Here is a 19,430-nt window from a genome sequence, read left to right as displayed (position 1 = left end):
ACATAGCCAGCTGCTCAGATTAGAAACCTAGGAGTCGTCCTGGATTGCTCCTTCTCCTTCATCCCTCAAATTCTGTGAGTCACAAATGTTGACAACCTATTCCCATAGATAATGTGCCAAACCCATCCCATTTCTCAGTCAATTAGTGTGCAGGAAGCACTTAGAAAACTGCCTGCCTCCCTCTGTGCTAGGGGAGTGGACTTTCCCCGCTAGTCTCCAGGCCCGCCGCTGCCACCTTAGCTCAGATCTTCATCGTTTTCTCAGCTTCTCTGGCTCCAAAATCCTTTGCTGTGTTATGCTGTTTCCTGCCTTGGTAGCACTCTGAAGATCTTCCAGATCATCTTTATATTTCACTATATGTCTTAATACTTACACCCATAGGCCATTTGTCAGGTTTTTTTTTTTTCAACTTTTTCATTTTGAACTAATCTTAGACTTACAGTAGAGTTGCAGAGAAAGTACAGAGTTCCTGTCTCCCTTCGCCCTCCTCCCTCTAGTATTAACATATTACCCAACCACAGTACAAGTATCAAAACTGAGAAATTAACCTCTGTGCGACGCTTAACTAAATGACGGAATTTATTTGGATTTCACCAGTGTTCACATTAATGTCCTTTTTCGGCTCTAGGATATAATCCAAGGTCCCACATTGCATTCAGTTGTCATGTCTCCTCCCATCTGTGACAGTCTCTCCTGTCATTCATGACCTTGGCACTTTTGAAGAGGACTGATTAGCGATTTTGTAGAATGGCCCCCAGTCTGGGTTTGTCTGATGTTTTCTCATGATTAGGTTAATGTTTTACATTTTGGGGAAGAATACCACGGAGATGATGTATCCTCCTCAGTGTAGCATTCCAGGGAGTACATGATGTCAACATGTCTTATCACTGGAGATGCTATCCTTGATCGCTTGGTGAAGGTGCTGTCTGCCAGGTTTCTTCATGGTAAAGTTAGTGCTTTTCTCTTTGTAATTAATTTATTTGGGCGGAGATACCTTAAGATTATGCAAATATCTTGTTTCTCCTTCAACTTCTCCCACTAATTTTAATTGGTGGAGCATGACTGCCTCAGTTATTCCTGTGGTGGTCCAGTGGAGATCTTCCATTTTCCTTACTCCTACATTTATTAGTTGGAATTGTTCTCCAAGGAAAAGTCGTCCCTTGTTCCCCATTTATTCAGTATTTATTTATATCAGTAGGGATACAGGATACTTATTTTATACTTTATGTTATCATCTAATACTGTCATTATTCATTGGTTTGGTCCTGTACTGCCAGTTTTGACCTTAGGGAGCCCTTTCAGGTTGGCTCCTCGACATTTTCAACATGGTGCCCCATATTTTTTTTTCTTAGCACTTCTTTACTTTCTGGCATCATAAAATGCTCCAGGTTCATCTTATATTTTACTTACTCTGGCCCTGGAACCACCCCTTCTCCAAGGAGCCCTGATTTCTTTTATTAGAGAATGGTATTTAGAAATCAATATGTGGGCATATTAATGAGTATTTTTAACTTGCCATAGCACAAATAAATAGGTATGGTACCAATACCTGGTGGTACTAAGATGAATCAGGCATGATCGTTTCCAGAAATTCGGCTTCAGATTGTGCTGGGGCTGGGCGTGGAGAGTAGGAGGGGGCTGAGTTTGGGATGAGTAAACTAACTGAAACACTGGCACTTAGAAGAAGACAGGGATGGCGTAGGGACCTCCAGGAGTCCAGACGTGCCAAGTCACGTCTCAGGAGCAGGAATAGATCTGGAATCTAGGAAGCCATGTTGATGACATCATGGAACAAGGACTCAGAACCTAGAAATGAGCAAGATGCCAGGGTAGAGATCTCTTGGCCAAAGGTTATGTGTGTTTTGTTGTTATGGTGATAGCCTGAATAGGTGAGCATCCCTGAGATGACAGGTGGACTGGGTGAAAAGCAGTGGCTGGGTGTTCTGTGATCACGAGCTCTGTGAGGGCAGAATCGTACCTGGTTCTCTTCTGTGTGGCCAGATGCTTCTTGCCCGGCAGCAGTGTCTGGCCTGCTTGTCCTTCTCAGTCCCTAGGCATGTCTAGGAGGTTCTCCTGGCACTGCCTCCCCCCACTCCTTCTTTCCGAGCTGCCTAACCCAGCTGCCCACTGCTGCCTCTCTTCTCTGGGTCTTCCCTCTTGCCCTGGTAGCAGATCTGAGTTTAGGTTTTCCTGAAAGCAGATGCTGAGACAAGGACTTGGGTGGAGGAAGTTTATATGGGAGTTGATCTTAGAAAGTACAGATAATCGAGTAGGGAATGTAAGAGGGAAAGAGAGTAACACCAGCTAAGGGTACATTAATAAGAATGGCAGCTCTGTTTGCAATCAGGGCTCAGTCCTCTGGGGGTCCTTCTGAGAAACCAGGACACCATTCCCAGAACAAGGAGGCAGGGGAATATATCCTGTGGCTCCCATTACCCTGTGGTTGAGGATTGCCTGTATAGAAATTAAGAACCTCCAGGTTGTACTCTGGGCAGAGAAGGAGAGAGATTCAGGACCCGAGATGAGAACCATCAGTGTGCTGGGAGGTGTCTGCAGCTGCAGGTGAACACAGGTGGGTCAGGGAGCTCCGGGAAGATCATCAGCATCATCCAGGAAGGGCTTTAGCGTCATTCAGGAAGAGCAAAGGGTACAACTTCTGCTCTGGAGGCTGCTTCTCCTGACACTGACCATTTGTACTGTTCGTGTCACTGTCTGGGAAAAATCAGATGCTGGCCCCTCCGGCCTGCCCCTTTATAATGCCCACCCCCATCCTCTCATGGCAATGGCTCCAGCCCTTTCCACACCTCAGAACAAAAGCTTCCCACCCCCCAGAATGAAGAGGAGGTTCCTCCTTATGCGCTGGCACCAACAAGAAAGTCACAGAATAGTCCAGCGTCTCCCAGCGTCTCAGTTATGCAGTTGCGTCCATGGTCATCTTGCTATCTGTGCATCCCCAACACCTCGATGGTAGACGTGACTGAATGAGAGAGGCAGGAGATGAAGGATTCTAGGAAAATGCCTACACAAGATAATCATTTCATTTGCACATGGGCTGCTGCCTGTTTCTTGTTGAGGTGTCCTGACTTGGGACAGCTACGCGAGTTTTTCCTTATGGTATGTTTGATTTGACTGATCCTTATCTGTGAACCTATGCATGAACTGGGAACAGAAAAGGCCCGTTTTGAGGGATGAAAGTCATAAGTCTCTTCCTTCTGGTTTTCACAATAGCATGTGACTGAAACAGGATGTCTTCTTCAGGCATGAGACCAAGAAGGGTCCCTTGGGCACACAGATTCTACAGGAAGGTTTTTTGTTTTGGGAGGCTGTCTTTTTCCCTGATAGACCCTAATGAGTACATCTTACACTGACCTTAATCTGGTCAGTTAATGTTCATTAAGCAACAACCATTTGATTTGCTTATGCTAACTGCTGAGCTTAGAGATAGCGAACTAAATATGTCACAGTGCTGCCCTCAGATGACTCATGGCCTGGTCATACAGAGGACTGTGGGGTATCAAGTGGGAGTTTAGGAAAGGCAACAGGAAAGAGGGGGCATTTTGGATGGGGCCTTATGGAAGGAGCAGAATTTCCACCAGATGAAAGAGAAGAACATTCTAGTCAGCACAATAAAAAATGTTGCTGGTAAGCTCCTGTTGATTTCAGTGTGAGTGGAGGGAGAGTGTTGTAGAGACAAGGAGCGCATGGATAGGTGATCATCAGAATTAGTTGAGTGGGATGTGTGGCTAACAACGAAGATGAGACTTAACACCCAGATCTTAGTTTCTAACACCGTTCTCCAATAATAGAAACTGGGGCTTCTGGAGAATTGGCAGACTCTAGGACTGGAGCAAGGCATATAGAAGATGAACCTGGAGCATCTCGCAGTACCAAAAAGAGGTACTAAGAAAAGAAATATATCTATGGGGCAGCATGTTGAAAGTGTCAGGAGCAACCTAAAAGAGCTCTCAATGGCTAAAGGTGGAATAATTTGAGCAAAAACGTGAATAACAATGGTATTGGATTATAGCACAAAGTCTAAAATAAATATTTTTAGGTCCATATTGATATACATAAAAAGCTGAATAAATAAATGAGGGAGAAGGGACAACACTTCCTTACAGAATAATTCCAAATAATTTATGTAGTTACACAACCCCTTCAAGGAGATAGAGACTAATTCCCCACCCCTTGAGTGGACTGCACTTAGTGACTGGCTTCCAATGATCAGGGTATAGAGTGGGGGCAGGTAAGTAGCTTTAGAGCAGAGAAACCTGGTATGGGCACTACTTTGGCCAAGTAAACCAGTGATGTCATGTTGATAGCATATACCCTTGATATGATGCAATGAAAAGGGTACTTCATCTCTGGATCTTCCTCCCCAAAACCCGTAACCCCAGTCTAACCATGAGAAAAATATAGGAAAAACCCAGTACTCCTCAAAACTGTCAAAGTCATGAAAAACAAGGAAAGTCTGAAAAACTGTCACAGAAGAGAGGAGACTAAGGGGACAATGATGATTAGGTGTGAACAGTAAAGGACACTGCAGAAAAACTAGTGAAACCCAAATAAAGTATGGAGTTTAGTTAAGAGTTGTATACCAATGTCTAGTTCATTAGTTGTAACAAATGTTCTGTAGTAATGTAAGATGTTAACAGGTGAAACTAGATTCAGGATATGTAGGAACAATCTGAACTGTCATTTCCGCTTTTCTATACATCTAAAAACCATTCCGAAATGAAAAATTTATTTAAAAATGAAAGATGAGGCCACATTATAGAGGACCTTCAACTAAGAACTTTAGACTATTTGGTGAGCGGTGGTAACTGCTGATGGCTTGTGAGCAAAGTGACGTGATCAGAAATGGGACTTTAAGAAAATAACCTAGGAGCAGCAGGAGGGTTGCTTAGAGGCAGTGGAGGAAACTCCAGCAAAGCATCTCCTTGTGAGATAACGATAGTATCAAACCAGAGGAGTGACAGTATGGTTGTGGAAAAGCTTTAAGAGATCCTAGTGATGTAGGGAATGTGCAGCTAAAGTAAACCAGGCTGACTCTGAGTGGTGGATGTTGACTGGGGTTGACTCCGTGAATCCCAGGAGGAGCAGCATCTTGAAGGGTTTGATCATATTAGTTTTGAGAGTCGCTTCCCTATACCCATAAATACTTAGGCTGAAGTAGCAGCTAAGCCAAAATTGAAAGACGAGTGAAGAGAAAGACAGGAGGTCTGAGTTCCGATCTTGGTTCTACCACTGAAACATTTCTCTGTAGCTCAGATCACTCTTTGCAAAACCAGGAAGATATCCTATATGACCTTACAGCTGAGCTGTCCAAAACAGTACCCGCTAACCACATGTAGCTGTTAAAAGTAATTAAAATTAAAAATTCATTTACTTAGTCACACCAGCTACATTTCCAGTGCTCAGTAGCGAAATGTGTCTAGTGGCTACCATATTGGATAGTGCAGAAACAAGCATTTCCATCATAGCAGAAAGTTCTTTTGGACAGCACTACTCTAAGGTCTTCCTGCTATAACAACCATTGATTCTAGGATAGCTGGAGATAATATATACACTGTTATTCTTAAATGGAAGGAGGCATTTTCTGGTCTCTGAAAAACTCAAAAACTGGATGAAATTCTTTTTATTGTTATTCTTTTATTTTTAAGTAGTAGAAAAGCTCTCTAAAATGTCTTACTAAGTAAAAAAAAAAGCATGGTGCAGAACTGTGTGTGTAGTATGTCACTGTGTGTGTTAAGGGACACATCTAATGCTTGAGTATGTAGAGAATATCTCTGGTAATAATCACAATAAACTGTCATTATAGAATGGGCCTAGGGAACTTGAGACTACAATGGAAAGAGGGGACTTAATTTTCACAGCTTGAATTTTTTCCATGTTTGCGTATTATCAATCTTAGAAAAAGTGGTAGAGTACATATGTAAATTTCAGTAGCAAAACTGAATTAATCTATCAGTACATGTCAAATAATACTTGATACATTTCAACAGCTATCCCAAATAACATAGGAAGAAAAGGAAATAATCTAAATATGATAAAGACCATTATACAAAACCAAACAGTGAACATATTAAATAGTGAAATATCAAAGACACAGTATTAGGAACAAGTCAGAGATGATGGCTGTCACCACCACTATAAGTGTTTTGGATGTGCTAGTTGCTGTAATAAGACAAGAAAATAGATTTTTGTGTTCAACATTATGTCTAACTAGATGTTCAGACAAATCCTCTTGGTGTATTGCACACTTTAAAAGTCTGGATAAGCCTTTAAAATGTATTTTTTGTATTGCATGGCTGAACTAGTGTGGAAGGGAAGGAAATTCTTCTGATGCCAAAAATGTGGAAGTGTAAATCCAATGAGATAAAGTGTTAATTCCTAGTAGCCTATAGCCTGAGGTTTAGTAGGTCACACATACAGGATCAAGAGACAAAGCCTGAGTGGAGTCTCAGCAGGAAAGGGTGTTGGATCAGAGACCCCCGAATAAAGCCAGGGTCTCTTAAGAGCAACACTTTCAGGTGAACTAGAAAATCTTGTCCCACAGAGAGGCAGTAAGGATAAATGTCTATCTCAGCCTTGGATATGAGTAGAACACATAAAAGAAAAAGTCTGCCCTTGATAATTCCTTATCACACAGATTTAGAGCTAGGATTCACACTACTTATGTGACTTTAAAAGCCCCAAACTAAAAATGTAGTTAAAAGTTATCCCAGGTTACTAGTGTTCCCCAAGGCAGAAGCAAACATATGTCCTTTTAGAGGAGTGAACTTTAAACTTAGGCCACCAAGAACTCCTAGAGATAAAATTCCGAGAAAAATGAGCTCAAAATGATGAATCACCAAACACATGAGAAGCAAGCCACCATGAGCAAGCAGCAACAGAAACAATAAACTGTAGATTCATCCCACAAATGCTGTAGATATTAGCAACTGATCAGTTATGGAATATAAAATATGTTTAATATGTCAAAATAAAAGTTTAAAAAGACTATTGAAAGAATGACAAAAGAACACATAACTATCAAAATTGGACAGGTAGATGTGAAAGCAAACCAAATAGAACTTCTAGAAATGAAAAAAATGTAATAATGAAATTAGAAACCTCAATGGATTAGACACAGCTGAAGAAGGAATTGGTGAACTGGAAGATGGCACTCAAGAAATTGCCCAGAATACAATATTGAGAGACAATGGTGTGGAAAATAAGAACGAGAATTAGGGGCCTGGCCTGGTGGCATAGCAGTTAAGTTCGAACACTCCACTTCAGCGGCCTAGGGTTCGCTGGTTCGGATCCTGGGTGCAGACTGATGCACCACTTGTCAAGCAATGCTGTGGCGACGTCCCATATAAAGTAGAGAAAGATGGGCACAGATGTTTGCCCAGGGCCAATCTTCCTCAGCAAAAAGAGGAGGATTGGCAATGGATGTTAGCTCACGGCTAATCTTCCTCACCAAAAAAAAAAAAAAAGAGAGAGAGAATTAAAAGACATAGAGATTATTCTAAGGGGATCCAACACATGGCTAATTGGAATTCTAGCAGGAGAAGAAAAAAAGAATGGAGTATGGCAATATTTAAAGACATAGTGAATGAGAATTTTCTAGAGTTGATGAAAGATATGAATTCTTACATTCAGGAAGCTCGGGGAATCCTAAACACGATAAATAACAAGAAATCTGTAATTACACACTTTATAATGAAACCTAAGAACACTGAAGACAAAGAAATGATTAAAAGCAGAGAGAAAAGATAGATTACCTATAAAGAAACAACAGACTGAAAGCTGTCTTTCCTCGGGAACAATAAAAGCCAAAAGATATTGAAATGAAATCTTCAAAGTGCAGAAAAAAATTGTCAACTTATAAGTTTATACCCAGGAAAAAACCTATGTTTTAAAAGATGAGGAGAAAATGAAGGCATTTTAAGCAAACAAACTGAGAAGTTTACTACCAACAGACCCTCACTAAAAGGAATTTCTAACGGATGTACTCCAGGAAGAAGGAAAATGAGCTTAATGTTGTAAAGTAAGTCTCAAAAAATTATTATACAAACCAAATTCTCTGACCATGATGCAATAAAAAAATTTTCTTTTAATTAACCCTCCCCATATGTTTGGAAACAAAAATATAATAACTCAGGAATCACTCATACTGGAAAGAGTATTTTAAATATTCTAGTTCTTTGAGGGATGGTTACATTAATATAGTGTAATATTTATGGCAACCGTGTTCATTAGAACATCTCAGTTCTTCTACCATTCAGAGTAATTGAGTTCATTCTGCCCTGTCTTGATACTTAAGAATATTTTGAATATTGTTTCATTGTTTTCTAAAAATAATCTCTCTACAAGTATATTTGGGTGCTAACTTCAAAAACAACTGAAAGGGGCTGGTCCGGTGGCGCAAGCAGTTAAGTGCGCGTGCTCTGCTGCGGCAGCCTGGGATTCGCTGGTTCGGATCCCGGGCACACACCGACGCACCGCTTGGCAAGCCATGCTGTGGCAGCATCCCATATAAAGTGGAGGAAGACGGGCACAGATGTTAGCCCAGGGCCAGTCTTCCTCAGCAAAAAGAGGAGGATTGGCAGATGTTAGCTCAGGGCTGATCTTCCTCACAAAAAAAAAAAAAAAAAATGAAAGATTCAGAAAATAATCCTGAGAAAATTTCCTAAATAGCATCCTATTTCTAAATTATGCCTATTACTTTATAACAAGTTAAACTAATGATGAACAATTTGCGGAATTATGAAAACATGAGAGAAGCAATTTCCTGGAAGAATAAAATTTCAGCAATAGAAAATTTTAATAGAGCTAGCTGAAATTAGCCCAATAAAGAACAAAAGAGGGAAACTAGGAGTCTTGCAAAAGAAGTTATCTTAAAATCCTTAGCAACACTGACTGAAATTACTATTTAACTATAGGAATATTTGAATGGATCTCTTAAATTTTAAGGGTGGAATATTTTTAAAATAAAGTAGGGTAGGAATTGCAGAAGAGGTTCTCAAATAAATCTTTTATTTTAAAAATGTTGTAAAATTGAAATAAGTAATGTAAGTTTACAAAATAGAGATAAACATGTTTTATCTTATTTGCATACCTAGAGAAGACTCAGATAAACAATAATAGAACTAATAAGGGGATTTGGTAAGATGACTGTATTCAAGAAGAAAATCTGTAAGGCAAAAACTTTTCTCTTTACCAGCAATAATCAGGTGGTAATACATACATACACACACACAGACACATACACACAGAGGATGTATATTGCAACTTTATTACAAATAGGAAAAAAGTGGGATATAACCTGACTACTTACCTATGGGGGAATGGTTGAATAAGTTATAAGTCCTATAATATATTATGCAGTTTAAAAAAATGAGTTATATCAATATGTATTGAGATAGAAAAATACTCATGATATGAAGAGCTGGGTTTTTGAAAAGATAAACAAAATTGACAAACCTTTAGCTAGACTCACCAAGAAAAAAAGAGAGGACTCAAATAAAATTAGAAATGAAAGAGATGTTACAACTGATACCACAGAAATACAACGGATCATAAGAGGCTACTATGAACAATTATATGCCAACAAATTGGACAACCTAGAAGAAATGGATAAATTCCCAAAACATACAATCTACCAAGACTGAATCATGAAGAAAGAGAAATTCTGAGCAGACTGATTACTAGTAAGGAGATTGAGTTAGTAATCAAAAACTTCCCAACAAACAAAAGTCCAGGATCAGATGGCTTCACTGGTGAATTCTACCAAACATTTAAAGAGGAATTAATACCAATCCACCTCAAACTTCCAAAACATAGACGAGGAGGGAACACTTCCAAGCTCATTTTACAAGACCAGCATTACCCTAATACCAAAACCAGACAAGGATACCACAAGAAAAGAAAATTACAAGCCAATATTCCTGATGAACATAGATGCAAAAATCCTCAACAAAATATTAGCAAACTGAATTCAACAATACATTAAAAGGATCATACACCATGAACAAGTGGGATTTATTCAGGGATGCAAGGATGGTTCAGCATCCACAAATCAATCAATGTGATACACCACATTAACAAAATGAAGGATAAAAATCATATAATCGTCTCAATAGATGCAGAAAAACCATTTGACAAAATTCAGCATCCGTTTATGATCAAAACTCTCAACAAAATGGATAGAGAGGGAACATACCTCAACATAATAAAGACCATATGTGATAAGCCCACAGCTAACATCGTACTCAACAGTAAAATGCTGAAAACTTTTCCTATAAGATCAGGAACAAGACAAGGATAGCCACTCTCACCACTTTTATTCAACATAGTATTGGAAGTCCTAGCCAGAGCAATTAGGCAAGAAAAAAGAAAGAAAAGGAAAAGGCATCCTAATTGGAAATAAAGAGATAAAAACTGCGACTATTTGCAGATGACATGATATTATATACAGAAAACCCTGAAGACTCCACCAAAAAACCTGTTACAACTAATAAAGGAATTCAGTAAAGTTTCAGGATACAAAATCAATATTAAAAAAAACCTTTGTGTTTCTATACACTGATAAACAAGCTATCAGAAACAGAAATTAAGAAAACAATCCCATGTACAATTGCATCAAAAAGGATAAAATACCAAGGAATCAATTTAACCAAAGAGGTGAAAGACCTGTACGCTGAAAACTATAAGACACTGACAAAAGAAACTGAAGAAGACACAAATAAATGGAAAGATATTTTGTGCTCATGAATTGGAAGAATTAGTATTAAAAGTTCATACTACCCAAAGCAATCTACAGATTCAATGCAATTCCTATCAAAATTCCAATGGCATTTTTCACAGAAATAGAACAAACAATCCTAAAATTTGTATAGAACGATAGAAGGCTCTAAATAGGCAAAGCGATCTTGAGAAAGAAGAGCAAAGCTGGAGGCAACACACTCTCTGATTTCAAAGCATATTACAAAGCTATAGTAGTCAAAACAGTGTGGTATTGGCGTAAAAACAGACACGTAGATGAATGGTACAGAATAGTGAGTCCAGAAATAAACCCATGCATATATGATCAATTAATTTATGGAAAAGGAGCCAAGAATATACAGTCTCTTCAATAAATGGTATTGGGAAAACTGGATAGCCACATGTAAAAGAATGAAACTGAACCACTATCTTACAGCATACATAAAAACTAACTCAAAATGGATTAAAGACTTGAACATAAGACCTGAAACCTTAAAACTCCTAGAAGAAAATGTAGGCAGTAAGCTCTGTTATGTCAGTCTTGGCGATGATTTTTTGGATTTGACACCAAAAGCAAAAATAAACGAGTGGGACCACATCAAACTAAAAAGCTTCTGCACATTAAAGGAAACCAACAAAATGAAAAGGCAACTTACTGAATGGTGGAAAATATTTGCAAATTGTGTATCTGGTAAGGGATTGATAGCCAAAATACATAAAGAACTCATGCAACTGAATAGCAAAAAAACAAACAATTCAATTAAAAAATGGGCAGAGGATCTGAATAGACACTTTTCCAAAGAAGACATACAGATGGCCAACAGGTACATGAAAAGGTACTCAACATCACTAATTATCAGGGAAATGCAAATCAAAACCACAATGAGATATCACCTTGCGCTGTTAGAATAGCTATTATCAAAAAGATGAGAAATAACAACTGTTGGTGAAGATGTGGAGAAAAGGGAACCTTGTGCACTGTTGGTGGGAATGTAAATTGGTGCAGCTGTATGGAAAACAATATGGTCGTTCTATTTTTAATTTTTTGAGGAACCTCCATATGATCCAGCAATTCCACTGCTGGGTGTTTATCCAAAGAAAACGAAAACACTAACTTGGAAAAGATATCTACACCCTCATGTTCACTGCAGCATTATTTACAATAGCCAAGATGTGGAAACAACCTAAGTGTCCATCAATAGATGAATGGATAAAGAAAATGTGATATATATACACAATGAAATATTACTCAGCCACAAAAAAGAAGGAAATCTTGCCATTTGCGACAACATGGATGGACCTTGAGGGCATTTGCTAAGTGAAATAAGACAGACAGAGAAAGATAAATACTGTATGATTTTGCTTATATGTTGAATCTTAAAACAAAAAACGAGCTCATGGATACAGAGAATAGATTAGTGGTTGCCAGAGTGGGTTGGGGGAGTGGATAAAATGGGTGAAGGTGGTCAAAAGGTACAAAAAAAAATGAGTCATATCCATATATATTGACATAGAAAGATACTCATGATATATATTTGAGTGGAAAAACAACCAGTAGCAGAAAAATGTACAAACTGTACATTTTTGTGAAATGAAAACTCTCATTAACAGAGAGAGAGAGAAAAAACAAACTCTTTGTTTGTGTGTGTATTATGAGCATGAAGAGATACACCTAAAATCGTTAATAAGAAGTACTTCAAGATATTCCTTTTACTCAAATCTACATAATACCAGTGTCAATGCCTGAAATAAAATATCCAACAACAAAAAATTAAAAGAAGATAAATCCAAAGCATAATAACCAAAGTGGAAAAGGTAAAGCAGAATTACATTTTCTAAAGAATTAGTAATGCAGAAAAATAAAGCAAAGCCATGAAAACTCTTCTCCTGAATAAGCAATGCAAGATGCTAAAAAACAGAATTTTTTTTTAATTTTAGCAAGAATGCCTTATAATTTTAGCATCATGGATGCTTAAAAATATTGGTGGAAACAGAGAAACAATGAGTGTTCCAGTAGGTCGTGTGTAAAATCCAATTTTTAAAAAATGAGAACAGAATGGACAACAGTGCAAGAAAAAGTTATTGACCTAGAAAACAGACTCAGAGAGCTACACTATTCATTCTAAGAAGTCCAATGCCAGAAGAAAGTTATACGTATGAAAATTCATAGGCAGTGATGTAGTACAACAGGTCTAGCAAAAAAGTGTCTCTTGTGCTCCCACTTCCAAGACAGTCGTCACTAATGTACCCAGAAGTCTTTTCTTCTGAGCCAAGATAAGTCTTCAGAAGTTTCCTGAACCTAGCATTTGGGGCAGCCTCTTCCATGTTACCAAAATTGTAATTGCAATGTAAGATGAAAACAGCTTGTCATATCTTCAGTAGGAAAGGATCCAAGATAAGAATTCACAGCCTAAAAATGGAAAAGGCACACAGGGTCTCTTGAAGATTTAACATCCAAGCGGAAGAGATTTAAATATATGCTTGTTAAACCCCTGAACTTTAGCAATAAAGAATGATGGCCTCAAGCAACTAAAGAGAAAGATAACCTTCAGGCCATCACAGATAAGACCAGCGTGAGATCATCCTATCAAGGTGCAGAAAAGAATTCTTAAATCCACAGAACCTGTAGAAATTATCTAGTGGGCAACCTCATCTTCAAAGAATTACCCAAGACACATTTGACTTGAGTAAGCTACAACTACTGAAAAATAAAATAAATAATGTAAGCCACCCTTAAAAATGAGGAGAAAAGACAGTTTAAACATGTTTCAGAGAGTTGGTTCTCTCAATCCTTCAATGAGTTTTGGAGAGTGAATTAGGTGAATCCAAGAGCAGACAACATATTTCCCATTAGGAAATCCAAAGTTGTTCTTCTTAATACATAAAAATATAAATTTATTATTTTTTTAATTTTATTTATTTTTTCCCCCAAAGCCCCAGTATATAGTTGTATGACATGGCTGCAGATCCTTCTAGTTGCTGTATGGGGGACGCAGCCTCAGCATGGCCAGAGAAGTGGTGCGTTGGTGCACACCCGGGATCCGAACCCGGGCCGCCAGCAGCGGAGCGTGCGCACTTAACTGCTAAGCCACAGGGCCGGCCATAAGAATATAAATTTAGACTAAAAATGATTAGACTTTTTTGCCTTTAAGTATTTAGGGGTTATGTTATGGCATACAAGAACCATTGATTTAAAAACACATCATTATATAAGTACCACTCAGAAAGAGAAAAACACTTCAATTAAACTGTTACCCAGGGCTTTCTTATTGTTTAGAATTTCTGTTTTCTACTTTTTGAAAGTGTTCCTGTAGGCTTGTTGAGCCGTGGGAGTGTCCACACTGTGAAGAGCTATGACTGAGTTCACGCTCGTGGAAGCAGTGATGACTCATTTCTTCCACCTGGGTGACAGCAGTTGTGGGATGCCATCAATTTTAAGACAGAACCTGATTTGAGGGATGTGAAAATGTGTAAAAAATATGTGCGTTAGAATTGATGAAATAGAACACATCCAATAAGTTACCTTCCAGGCAGGTTTAAAAGGAAAGAAGGTGCTTGAAACAGATAAATACGATCTGGCATGACACGTATTGTGCTACAGGAATGTACAAAATGCCTTAGATAAGGACTTGACCACAGCCCAGGGGAAGCATGGAAGGCATTCCAGTCGGGGCACAGAAATGTCCTTGGAGAAGGCAGAATTGAAAAGAAGAGGGAAAAACCCAGAATGATGGAACAGAGTTCAAATTATGACAGGCTGGATCAAAGGCCCCACTCCTGCAGGCTTGGGATCTTATAATTTAAAGATTCAAGACACAATCACAAGGTTTTCACAATACTGGAGCCGCCGGTGCCACCATCAGACAAGGTGGGGAGCAGTCTCAATATAGATTTGTTGATGAGTGAGTGAATGTGTGAGAGCATGCATATGGGTGTGAGTGAATGAATGAGTGCATGAGTTAGGGTTATCTGTGGCTGAAGATAACAGCTGTTCTCCTTTCCCTTGTCACCCCAGAGAAACTTGAGAGTGAGAAGCTGAACGTTGCTGAGGTCACCCAGTCAGAGATTGCTCAGAAGCAGAAGCTGCAGACTGTCCTGGAGAAAATCAACGAAACCCTGAAACTTCCTCCCAGAAGCATCAAGTGGAATGTGGACTGTGAGTTTTACAAAGGAAAGTGGCACTGTTAAATGACACGTGGGTCTCTACCATGGGGTTTCCCCAAGAGGCTACCCAGTAAGCTGGCAGGCCCTGGGTGGGTGCAGACCCATTTATCTTTGATCAAGATGTGCCCTTCCTTAGAAAGAAAACTTACCATACACACTCTGGGGGAAAAATAGCAAAATCTCAAAATCCAGTGTGTCTTTTCTGTAAAAGGCTTTCTGTAGAAACCTCCTGTGAGTTTGGAAGGGGAAGGAAATCCGTATTCGTTGAGCTACTTCTGAATCCGAGCACAACCTTTCGAGAAAGCTGCTGTCTCCAGCTTGTAGAGATTTCGGGAAACAGAGAACCCTACGTTCAGGCAGCTGGGAAGCCAGAGAGCAAGGACTTGGCTCTGTTCCAAAGCCCATGCCCTTCCTCTCACCCCCTTATTTTCTAGAAGGAGCAAAGATGTGGCTGAGATCGTAGGCACTCGAACAGGATTTTTTTTTGCCCCCAAAACCCCAGTAGATAGTTGTATGTCATAGCTGCACATCCTTCTGGTTGCTGTATGTGGGACGCGGCTTCAGCATGGCCAGAGAAGTGGTGCGTAGGTGCGCGCCCTGGATCCGAACCCGGGCCGCCAGCAGCGGAGCGCACGCATTTAACCGCTAAGCCACGGGGCCGGCCCATCGAACAGGATTTTAAAGATTTTATTTATTTATTTTTTCCCCCCAAAGCCCCAGTAGATAGTTGTGTGTCATAGCTGCACATCCTTCTAGTTGCTGTGTGTGGGACGCGGCCTCAGCATGGCCGGAGAAGCAGCGCGTCGGTGCGAGCCTGGGATCCGAACCCGGGTCGCCAGCAGTGGAGCACGCTCACTCAACCACCAAGCCACGGGGCCGGCCCCTCGAACAGGATTTTAAAATTCAGGTTTTCACAGCTAGTAGCTCAAGGATCTCAGCAAGTATAAACCATTCATTCTTTTGCTGTCTCAAGGGCCTGGGTGTCTAACGGGGACTTAATGAGTCCGTATCAGAGTCAACATTAAATCAGCAGATTCACTGAATCCAGAAACAACTACATATTTCCCACAGGGAGTCCAAAGTTATTTTATTCTTTGTAATAGATATAAAAATAGATTTAGATTGTGGTTTTTGCCTTTAAGTATTAAGGGGTTAAGTACTATACCTTACTGCGTCCAACTTAACACAACTTAAAATGGACTTCCCCCCCACCCCCCAAAAAAAACACCTTTCAAATTTGGGAAAGAAAAAGGAATCTTCACCTCTCGTGTTAGAGCCCCAGGAGCTGCCAGCCACGATCTCTAACATCCGACGTTGGAGGCCAGATGCCGAGTACCCCCTCCGGGAGAATTACACCTTTGCACGGTGTGACCAGCTACCTCGCTCAGCACTAGGAACAGGGCATCCTCTGCCGGGCAGAGGGAGACACCTGAGCACGGGAGGAGGGGAGACCACAGCTCCGTGCCCTACATGCTATCCCGTGTCCCAAGAATGCTAATAGTGTTCAGTGGCGGAGAAAAAAGGGGCTTGATCCCTAGTTTGGGAAATGTATCTGCATTTTGGAAATCCACAGTAGTCATAAACATTAAAGTCCTCTGATGAAGACCCCCTACTTAGTTTTATTTGACCCTGTTTCCCACTCCTTTGAATATGGACCATCTCCACATACCCCTCCAAACAAAACACCTTTTGACTTATCAAGGAACCTAATTTGGGAAAGATGGAGACAGAAGAATGGACTTTTTAAAGCCACATCAGGACAGTTATCTTCAGTGGTTTTGAATGATTTGTTTTGGGTTCACATTTACTTTCATCTCTTATAGGGAAATGTGTACGAGTAAAATAATCACTCGTATTACCACTCTTATCTGGCTATTTTCGTTTTTTGCCCAGTACAGTCCATACCAATGCATATTTTTACTTGAAGTCATATACACTCTTGTGTTTTGTTATTTTCTCGTAATATTATATCATACATATCTTCCATATTCCCATGTGATCTTCATAGTTATAATTGTTGATAGCTGCTCTCTTTCATGGGGTAGATATCCCATAGTTAACTTAAGCCCTATGTTGACATTCATCCTTTTGGGATGTTTGCCAGCCTGTGGCTAATATGAGATAGTGCCAAGTTGAATTTCTTAGGTTGTGTATCTTTTTGTTTCTCTCGAATTATTCTCGTCAGATAGATTTCCAGAACTGAGATGAATTACTAGGTCAGAGGGAATAATTATCTCAAGCTCCCTGCGATGCCTTGGGGCTTCGAGAAGCACTGGGCCTGTTTACAAGGCAGTGGTTTATAAGGAATGTGGTGGGCCCCACTCCTGGGGGGAGGCTTCCACCACTCCTCTCTCAGGTATCTCCCCTGGCTGCTTCTGAGGACATTGTGACATCTTTCTGATCAGGATAAAGGTGGCAGGGACAGCTGCTGATTCACCGAGGTCCTTGACCCAGGGCTTTAGGGAGCTCTTCTTTTTCTTTCTCTTTTTATTCACAACAATAATTTTTATTATTGAAAATTTAGAAAATACAGATAAGTTAAAAGAGATTTAAATAACATCTAACATACTTATGGTGCATACTGTATGCCTTGTACTATTCTAAACATTTTACATACTTTGATCTTTGTAATCCTCACTCAACCATCTGAGGTAAGAATTCTATCATCCCCATTTTACAGAAGGGAACATCGAGACATGGAGAGGTTAAGAAACAATGAATATAAGCTTCATGAGGGCAGGCATTGTCTCTTCACTGCTGTATCCCTAGAACCTGGAAGAGTGGCTGGCGTATACTAAGCACAATAATATTTGCTAATGGAGCGTCATTGTCCAAAGTCACACAGGTGGTGAGTGGTGGAGTCAGGAATGAGCCTCAGAGAGCCTGGCTGCATGGCCTCTGCGCTAAGCCTACACATACTGCCCCCATAAGTTGCCCACCCAGAGACAGCACTGTCAGCCTTGTGGTGTGTCCCTTCAAGTCGTGTGTGTGTGTGTGTGTGTGTGTGTGTGTGTTGGAAATAAATAGATCGATAAATAAAATGTGTGTACATATTTATATACAAAATATATATATTTACTTTTACAAAACTGAGATCAACCTGTATATGTCGTTTAAAAGATGTATGTCTTTACAGATCATTAAATATTCTTCTATATGTCACTTTTATTATATAATATGACATAGTATGGATGTATCATAATTTAACTAATGATAGATTTTAAGATTGTTTCTCATTTTTTCACTAATATTAATACAGCCTGATAAGTTCTCTCTGCTTATAGCCATAATTACTTCTTTAGGATAAATACCTAGGAGTGGTAGTTTAGGGCCAAAGGATATGTACATTTTTAAGGTCATAATACATATTGTCAAGTTGTCTCCAAAAAATTACAGCAACTTCTATCTCTACCACAATTCATGTTGAGAGGGCTGTTTCTAACTCGGCAGCTCCTTTGAAATGATTTTCCAGCCCTAAAGAGACACTTTGGAGCGTGAGCACTGCTCTCATTCTGCACAGTGAGTGTAGGAGCCCAGTGGCCCTGGATTCTGTCTAGCATCAGGGACAAAACTCCCAGGAGATGTGCTGAGAGATGGCAGTGAGGAGGATGCCCAAATATGCAAAGGTGACTAGAATTTTCCTTAGTTGAAAAGATAACATATCTTTATTCTAAAGAAAATTTTGAAATAGGAAAAAAAACTCTTTCCCCTCTAGCATAACTATTTTCTTTTTTTTTAATATTTCTCTCCAAGTCTTGGCCACAAGTACATGCTTGTGTGCATGCATGTGTGTGTCCATGTGTGTATATATGTATGTGTATGTATATGTATACATATATACAAATATATGTATAAGTATTTATGCATGTGCATATCCATAAATGTGTATATTTACATTCTATTGTTTCTCTTTAACATTACATTATTAATATTTATAGCTACATTGTCTTAGCAATGATTTTCAATATGTGCAAACTGTTCCCTTCTGTGAGTATACCATAATTTATTAAAACGAAGACTATTAAACCATGCTTGGCCCAACCTAGGGCTTTCCAAGGAGAATCTCAGGCGTCCTTGAGACGAACAGCAGCTGTGAGTTGGCTGCAGGTGGGACCCGAGCAATTGTACTGCTTTCATCGGTTTTGCCTTGCAGCTTTTAGAACAAAGAATTTCACTGCTTAATAAAAAAAAAATTTGGAAACCACTGGTCTAAACCACCCTCTTGCTATTGGATATAACTGTTTCCCAGCTTTTTTAAAAATGATAATATATTACACAATAATTAGCATCTTTGTATGCATAGCATGTATATGCATGAGAGAGAGAGAGAAAAAGAGAGTAACTGTGTAATTATTTCTTTTGAAAAAAATTCCCAGGAGGACAGAGCACTCATTGAGAGTCTGACATCTGCATGGTGCTTACGGTATAGCTCTGTATTGCTTACCAAGACAGTCGAGATAACGGACAATGTCAGCAGGGTGTGAGAACAACCTTTTTGACGACAGCTTTTCCAG

At 39.5% G+C, this 19,430-nt stretch overlaps 1 protein-coding gene across 2 annotated transcripts in view; it reads left to right on the top strand.

Moving 5' to 3' along the window:
* PARVA (parvin alpha) overlaps window positions 1–19,430 on the top strand; it is a 149,313-nt gene that overhangs the window by 104,020 nt on the left and 25,863 nt on the right. The window contains exon 5 of one of the 2 annotated variants that reach the window (XM_004418444.3): window positions 14,768–14,908. The exons of the other annotated variant lie outside the window; for it this stretch is intronic. Within the exon in view, the coding sequence (XP_004418501.2) occupies window positions 14,768–14,908 (141 nt within the window). The remainder of the gene's footprint in view (window positions 1–14,767; window positions 14,909–19,430) is intronic. 2 annotated transcript variants of the gene reach the window in all.

This window comes from Ceratotherium simum, chromosome 7 (assembly GCF_057802395.1).
Source record: "Ceratotherium simum simum isolate JZ-2026a chromosome 7, ASM5780239v1, whole genome shotgun sequence".
NCBI classification, from domain to species: Eukaryota; Metazoa; Chordata; class Mammalia; order Perissodactyla; family Rhinocerotidae; genus Ceratotherium; species Ceratotherium simum.
The sequence above is the reverse complement of the archived record's forward strand: the minus strand, read 5'-3'. Positions and strand labels throughout refer to the sequence as shown.